Consider the following 8,759-nt stretch of genomic DNA (forward strand, 5'->3'; position numbering starts at 1 on the left):
GTACATTTGTAAATATTCAGCCCTAGAGTAAAAGTAAGGGAAATCTATCTGTATGACATGATATGGCAAGATGCCCATAGCATGTTACGTACAAAAAGGCAGATTATATGTGTCCTGGTTGTGTCAAAAGAAGATGTGTATACTTATCCATTTAAGAACTGATTTTAGGTATACAGAAAAAGTCTGGAAGATTATACCTCAGTTATTTATGTTTGCCATGGGAGAAGAAATTTTTACTTTCTGTGCATTTATATTTAGGATTTTTGTCATCAGGAATTATCACTTTTTGACTGAATAAAAGTTTTTAAAATATGCTCACGTTAGTTTTTCAAATTTTACAATGAAAAATCGGTAGAAAAAGAAATGCATGTATCAAATGATGATATGAACTATCAACACAATTAAATTTGTTATTGCTTTTCTGAGTATTATTTCTTTAATTGAGAAATTCAAATTTTGGATGAAATCCTGGAGGGAGTTAACTTAAAGAATACCTTTGCTTTTGTCTTGAGAACTAGATCTCCTCCTAACCTAGTTCTGAAATAGATTATTGTATTCGCCCTAATAGATTTTTTTTTTTTTTTTTTCTCTGAACTGCTGTTTTTCCAACTTTGATTTAAGGAATAAACGTCATCCTGACCTTCATCTCTGGGCTTGTTCTGGGAAACGAAAAGACCAAGATCAAATAATAGCTGGGGTAGAGAAAAAAGTAGCACAAGACACAGTTAATCGAGAAGAAAAGAAATGTGTACAGAACCATAAAGAACCACCTCGTTTGCCCCTAAAAATGGAAGGAACTTATATAACAAGTGAGCACAGCTATCAAAAGCCGCAGAGTTTTGGTCAGGACTGTAAATCTCTCGCAGACCCTGGGAGCTCAGATGATGATGATGTTAGTAGTTTGGAAGAAGAACAAGAATTCCACATGAGAAACAAAAACCGTTTACAGTACTCAGCAAAAGAACACGGAATGCCTGAAAAGGTAAAACGGGTTCATTTTTTCTTTACTTGGAAACTATGATAGAACAACAAAGGAAAATTTTATAAAATGAGACATACTGAATTCCTAGATTTTACTTGTATTTCCAAGTTCCCCAGTACCTTGTTAAAGTAAGGAGATTTTTTTGTTTTCCCTACAGGAAAACACTGGCCATTTGAACATTTGATTATCTCCTAATTCAGAATTGTAGTAATTCAATAAACTGTTACTCTAACAAAAGTTTCAATTGTATAAGTACATTTAGATGCTTCTAAAAAATGAACCACATTGTATTCAAAATGAAAATGTATGTGTGTAAGACTGTGAAAGTGCATATGGGTATAATGATTTGTCATCCTCTTTATGTGAGTTGGATAAAAGGTGGCACTCTAATTGTCTTTTTAAAAATTTTTAGCATATTTGTCAATGCATCCCACTATTCAGTAAGCTGAATTCTGACAGATCTATGTGCATTGGACATCTATAAACTTATTTCCTGTTCACTGGGATTATCTTAGAAATGCACCTTTATTTTTTACTGATTTTCAATTAATGAGGCCACTTTAAAATTAGTTTTTTTTTTTTTTTATTTTTCTGCATTCCTCAACAAGTAATTACTGTAAATAAGTACTTAACTGAATTGGAATGTTTGTATTTCATATCATAAAGTTTGTGGTAAGTTATTTTGTTTAATATTAAATGAGTTATCTCTGGCAAATCTAAATGCACATTGTGTGTCCGTGTGTGTGTATGTGTATGTGAAGCAGTTTGTACTTTTGAAACTTGTAAAAGGTTTTTGCCTTTCCCTCCCCTCATTGATTTACTGTACTATAACAGTAAAGTCCAGTCTATAGTTAATTAGATTTTATACTGGTCTTTGGAAACACTCTTGATTTCTTTTCATCATTGCTTTCCCCTCTTATGTCCACTTATATCACCAGTTGAGATTAATTGAGGAAGAGGCCAGTCTAAATTAGTCAGGAATTCTAATTACAGAATAGAATTAGTGACTTCTTTTATTTAGCGCATTTTATTGAAGCCTTCTTGCCTGTGTAGCACTGTGCAAGGCATGGTGGAGGGAGGTGGTGGGTGCATCTGCTCTTAAGAACCACCAGCTGGAATTTGGTTATGTAGCAGTACTTCTTTAAAGATACCCCAGGAGTCAGATTGGATCTCACTAACTGTTACCAGTGATGAGGTGTTTCATGTATCCTTACCTCAATGACTGCATTTCATCCCGTTCTTTGTGTTTATTTTCCAATGGTCCTTTGGAGAAGAATCCAGCTGAAGGGAATACAGTATTTGTTTATAATGATAAAAAGGGCACTGAAGACCCAGGAGACTCACATCTTCAGTGGCAGCTCAATCTCCTTACACACATAGAAAATGTGCAGAATGAAGTTACCAGCAGGATGGACCTAATCGAAAAAGAAGTCGATGGTAATTTAAGAAAAAATTGAAATACAGTTACTATAGTGTATTTATTGTTACTATGAAGAAGTTACTTAAAATTCTTAAATTATGGGATGAAAACTACAGATACTCTCCATATTGATGGGGCTTTATTACTCCCTTTGTATTGTATTTAACACATTTGGGGTCTTTTATGCTTAAAACAATATGACTGGGTATGATCTTAGGTTGGTTTTATTTTTTTAAGATGTATATTTATTAAATATTGTCTATCTGCCAGGCTCCAGATAGATCACTTATGGAATAAATTTATTAGTTTCGTTGAAGTAAGTTTTCTTTGGAAGTCAACATAAGGAATTTAAGCATGTTTGAAATGTGAAAACATTTTGAAAATTTTTTACTTTGGTTAGCACTTGTTAAATTAACAAAAACTTCTACAAAGTTAAGTAGGTAAACTTTAAGTGGTTTTCTTTTATATTTTAAAATCATATCATCACACAGGAGGCCTGAAAAGTGGGCAAGAAAGATACTATCACTATTTTATAGTTGCAAAACTAGAGTAACTTAGATTACTTGATTCTCAGTCCATGTTGTTCTTAATGCTTTCTGACTCCTGTTTCTTCCTAACATCTTAGACGATATTCTGCACCCCAACTCTACTTTTTTAAATTTGGTATGAGCACGTGATGTCTCTCCTCTACACTAAGTTAGAGCTCCTACTCCTTTTTATCCCCCTTGAGAAAAGAAGAGAGGCATGGAAACCCATTTTAGAAGCCTCTTCCGTGTGGGTATAAGCTAACTGTAGAGTTAATGTAATGTTTTGAGTCAATTGTTGAAGAAAAGAAAATGCATCTTGACACTATTTAGTATTGTTAGCGTAGATTTCCAAAGGAAACATTAATAAAAACTATAGAATATAATCAATTGCATTCTGCCTAGAATTTTAATATGCTTACATGTCTTTTAAAAAGTAGTGTTAAAATAGTGGAACTGAAAAGAACACTGAGAAATTGCTATTTCCTTTCCTTTGTTAAAAAGAACTTCTGGATTAAAAAATATGATTAGGTATGTTTCGTGTAGAGATGATGAGTCTAAATTAATAGAAAGCTTGAGCAGATATAGGAAACTGTTGTATCTTATTCCACAAGTGAGTAAAAGGAGACCTTCAAAATGAAGTTAGAATGTGTATATGTTTATGTGTGTGTATGTATTTTCCCCCTTATATATAAACATATAATTCCTATAAAGGGGAAAATTATTTTAAATGACAGATAAAAATTGCCAAGAGCGACTAGAACTCTGTGGGGTGGGATGACAGGACACTAACCTCTTAGAAATGTCTTGAGTATGTTGGCCTTTTAAAGACAGAGAAGTGAACCCTTAACTCCATCGCAGCTCCAATTTTCTAATGTTTCATTTTCTGACTGTTCTTCTAGTTGCGGTTTAAATTTGTTTATTTTCTTCTCTCTTTTAGTTCTGGAAAGCTGGCTTGATTTCACAGGGGAGTTGGAGCCACCAGATCCTCTTGCAAGATTGCCCCAACTTAAACGCCACATAAAGCAGCTCCTAATTGACATGGGCAAAGTACAGCAGATAGCAACTCTTTGCTCCGTATGACAACAGTGAACACTTAATGAAAGAATGTGGCTTTCTTCAGTCAAATCATTTTTATTATCCACATGACAGCTAAGTGGATAATTTAAAAGCTTAGTAATGTCTGGTCATTCACTGATTTGTGATGTCAATAGGATGGCACCTTGGAAAGAAAAATGAAGAACAACTTCATCAAGGAAGCTAGTATTTAAAAACAAATTCATGAGCAAGCTGCAAATGAGAATGTGTTATATGCCAAGGAACAATGAAGTAGAATATAATGTATACTAAGGGATTTCAAGTTGGCAGAATTTTTGAGTAGTTGCTTACATGAAGCTCAAGATACCTGTAGAAAGAAATATGGTATATTTATGTAGTTTTTAATAGAAAGATCTACGTTTATAAACCAGCACTTGGCCAAAAACAAAATTGTAAAGGAAATTTAAATTCTGGAGAATTCTACAGGGTTGCTCTAAGAACTGTCTTCTCAGCAGTTGATCCAGCTGTACGGAAATTTAGGGTATTTAAACTTACAGGATCATGAGCTGTTTCTTGGGCGATGAATGTTCTTAATCAGAAAACTGACAGTAGAAGTCTCACTTCTGGGGAAAACAGTTGTGGAATTCTTACTTCATTATGAATGTATTTAAAAAACAAACACCAAATAATTGGAATATATTGCAGGCATTAAGCTCATTAAAAACAAACTGGCTTGCAGAAGGGTCCGATGTGCCAAGTGATCATGATTCTGCTGGAAAGAGGATTTTAAATATTGTGGGAGTTCTCCCACCCTAAGTCTTACATAGTGCCACCAGTCCATCCAAAAGCTATGTATCACCTGTACTATATATATCATATATATAGTTGAATGGCAGTATTCAGGCTCAACGTACAGTTTGATCCTGAGTATGCTTGGTGTTTGCCTTCAGAAAAAAAAAATTGTAAATAACCTCAGCTGGGATGAGGAGTGACAGAAATATCAAAATAATTTGTGGCTGTGGATTTTTTTAACTGCTAGTAGTGGAATACTGGAAAAGCTTCATTTCTGAAGATGAATTTTATTTTTAAAAAATACATGCACACTCAAAACTTTTAGCTTTGATCACAAATGGACAAATTTCTGAAACCAAAGGCAACTAAGTTGCTGTGTTATGCTCTTGCTGGATTTTGAGCCTAGGTCCTACTGTCTGCCAGTACTCATGTGAGTTGTATGCGCCCCCAGTGCTACATACGCAGGTATGCGTAAGTGTGTATGCTTGTTTTAAACAAACACTCAACGTACATATGTACATAATCTACACATATTTATATCACATATCTAGTTTTATTACTATAGACTATACGAATTGGTGGTTAACATGAAATGTTACCTTTTAACAGACTGTTTTTAAAAATTAAAAATGTATGTATAGGTTTTGAAATTTTTTTAAAAGGGGAAAAAGACTGTTAAGAGGAGGCTATTTGATGACATATAACACTTGAATATTTCATGCCTCATTCTGTTTATCAGTTCTCACAATCTGTATAAAAATGCATTTTAGAACTGATAGACAGTAAACTTGAATTTATCTTTGATAAGAATACATGCCACTGTACATTCAGATATTATTTAAATTTGCAAACACATTGTTCTATATGTAAGGGTACTGTATGTAAAACTCTTTATTAAAACTATTCCACATATCCTAAAATTTCAGCTTGCCTTTTTGCGGCCTTATATTTTGATGTAAAGATTAAAAGAATGTGCGAAACAGTCAGAAATTTTTTTGCCTTTTGAGATTCTCCAACTTGACAAATGTGCCAAAGATCAACAGACAGAAAATATAGTCCTGTGTATTTACTTGTCATACTTTGACTTTGTGGAAGATCTTACTGATAAATGAAAAGCTTTAGCAGAGGTGGTTTTGTGGGGTAATTGCTTAAATTTGCATATCAAAGTAAAAAAGTAGTGCCTGTATTCCATGTGTGGAGTAAATTTGCTAATGTCTATGTTTTATGATTAATACTATTATTTTTCCTTTGCGTTCTGAAATAATGGCTCTAATATTTTCCCTGTCATGCCTTCATTCTAGACATTGAATTTATATCTTCTTTTTTTCAGATACGGAGCAAATAGCATCCTTAACCTATGAATAATGGTGTTGCCTAGATTCTTGTCACACACACAGAAGACCCTTTGTACCTAGTAACATTCATCCTCTCGATTTCCGGTGAATACGGTTAAATTCATGCACATTTGTTCTTGTTTCTAAAAATGAGATCAATTTATTTGTTATCCAGCAAATTGAAAATTCTATTATTAGAGTACTGCAGTTTTTGCTCTGCTTATATGTATATGAACTGGAAATCTGAATTTTTAAATTTAGATCTTTAAATCAAATTATTTTTATGCATATTTTCATTTAATATAGAGTATATCAATCGATTGAAGTCTTTCACGACTAGTAGGCTGAGCCTTTTCTTCTTTAAGAGAGTGAATTAGTTTCTGAGAAGTCAATCCATTGTGAAAAGTTTCAGATGAGATTATTTTCTGTCCTTTTAGTCTTTTTAAGTATCACTATATGTATTTAAATAGAAGCAATAAACTAGAGAGAGTGTTTCTTGAAATGACAATGTTTTATTTGCCACCCAGGCAGAACAGAATGAGCATTGGTAGAGAAGGCTCCCTCTTGGTATGTTACTGATGTACTTCCGCATACTTGTTTGTGGTTCTGCTGATTTATTTCCAAACTTAAGAGTAATGTACTTCGAAAACAACTTGGTTATTCTTTAAATTTCAGGTAAAAATCCCTTTTCCTAACACTCATTTCCACTGTCTTATTTCCTCTCAGATGTTCGTATTTCACATGTTCAAAATGAAGCATACTATTTCCCCTCCAATAAACGAAGTATCCTGCCAACTTCACTGTCTCCATTAATAACGTTACCCTAAGAGTCCAGGCTTCAGACACCGAGTCCTCCCTCATATCCATATCATTAAAACAGATAATGTTGTCTTCTTACTCCTCAATCCTACTGAAAGTCCAACATTTTTTATAAAATAATGTCATGAAGATATTACTACTGGCCTCTGAAACTGTAACTTTGCCTTTATTCTAATTCATCAAAATTGTCACTGCCAGACTGTTCCATGCATTGTACGTTACCTGCAGTATCTAATTTATTCATAAAATAAGGTAAAATGATCACTTTCTAGATGAGGCTGAAGGATAGAGACATTTAGAAACTTATCCTGGATAGATAAGACATAAGGGGGTGGGTTCAGGATTCAAATCCTGTGCTATTCAAGTTCATAGTCTCTTTCCAACATATATGCTTCAACTATTATTGTCATTTCAGTTTTCTGCTCTGGAATGTCTAGTGACTCCCTGTTTCAAACCATGTCAGGTCTTTGTAATCTGGATCTTTTGCAATTTATATAATCCTCAAAGTTATTTAAATGTAGCCTCACTGTTAAATGGACTACACTTGTTTTCCTCTATTACCTTCATATTGTTTTCCTCTTCTGGAAAATTCTCAACTGTTTGTTGTCCCTCTGTAAACCCAGACAATCCTTCAAACTTCATTTCTCTTCCTATAAGAAGTAATCCATTGCCGAAAGTCTTTCATGGTATCCTGCATTGTACCAAGCTATGGAGGAACTACATCAATGATTAATAATATAGTGGAACAGGCATGAACTTTGCAGTCTTGAACTCAAATTTTCACTTTGGTAATTTACTAGCAGTGTGATCTTTTGGAACTTTACTGTCCTTATCTGTAAAATGGGAATAATGCCCAGCTTAGAGCCTTGTTTTGAGAATTAAGTAAAGCAAATAAAGTACCTAGAAACTGTTACTAAATAAATAGAACTTTCATTAGACATTAGGGTTGTCCATGTGCCAGCTATTAAGCTTAGAGGCTGGGGATGGATATGGGATTAATAAGATCACAGTCTATAGACTAATGGAAACATGAATATTTTTCAATAGGAGAGTACAAGGAGACAAAGATAATTAGAGTTGTAGGTGGAGGGATTTTGGGGAAATAGATGATGCATGTTAATTAAAACAGTGATCTTCTCATGTCTTTTGACTACGAGTGGCCTCTCTAAAGAAATGTTGAAAAATTGCATTTCACTGTCGATACCTACTGTCTTTGGGTGCTCCTGAAAGCAGAGCAAGAGGTAAGACTTGATTGTACTTAGTTTATTCAGGAAATGATCCAAGGAAGTTGAAATGAGGGAGAAACAAAGGTGTGGGAGGGGAGGGAAAAAGCTAATATGAATATGCATAATTGAAGACACTGCCATGAGCAATGGGGCTTTGATTCTTCCACTTGAAGTTGTCTGTAAATTTAAACTATTGCAAGGGATGATTTCCAATTTGCAAATATTGACATATTCAAATAAACCAGTTACATTATTTTTAAATGTATATAATAGAATGAGAATACAGTTTTGTTTCTTACCAACATCTGTTTTTAAAATACATGAGCAATCTTCTTTAACATTTAGAGATTTTACATGTTTATATTCTCCCTTCTGCCTTTCCATTTTACTTACCAACAGAATATTATTTTGTATAATTATAGGTCTTTATCACCCTCTCATACTTTTGTCCACAAAAAATGGTGCACTGCAGTTTTAAAAAGCATCAAAATACATACTGCAAGCACTAATATCACTGAATAAATAGAAAAATTTAAAATTGTGGTTGGCCATTGCACCCCTCCTAATTTAGCACTAATTGATAGAACAAGTAGACAAAGTCAAGATGTATTAATAGAAGACTTA

The 8,759-nt window shown here is 33.6% G+C and overlaps 1 protein-coding gene across 21 annotated transcripts in view; it reads left to right on the forward strand.

The window, feature by feature from the left end:
* Positions 1–6,885, forward strand: part of PHF20L1 (PHD finger protein 20 like 1) — a 75,246-nt gene extending 68,361 nt beyond the window's left edge. For 14 of the 21 annotated variants that reach the window (XM_009213606.3, XM_009213609.3, XM_009213610.3 and 11 more), the window contains 3 exons: positions 622–982; positions 2,254–2,419; positions 3,867–6,885. In XM_009213606.3, coding sequence (XP_009211870.1) covers positions 622–982; positions 2,254–2,419; positions 3,867–4,009 — 670 coding nt within the window. In that variant the 3' untranslated portion in view covers positions 4,010–6,885. Of the gene's footprint in view, positions 1–621; positions 983–2,253; positions 2,420–3,866 lie in introns of those variants that run through there. The other 7 variants (XM_003903174.3, XM_003903173.4, XM_017962327.3 and 4 more) reach the window with 4 other exon arrangements.
* Positions 6,886–8,759: the final 1,874 nt, after the last annotated feature.

The sequence above is a fragment of the Papio anubis genome, chromosome 8 (assembly GCF_008728515.1).
Source record: "Papio anubis isolate 15944 chromosome 8, Panubis1.0, whole genome shotgun sequence".
NCBI lineage: Eukaryota > Metazoa > Chordata > Mammalia > Primates > Cercopithecidae > Papio > Papio anubis.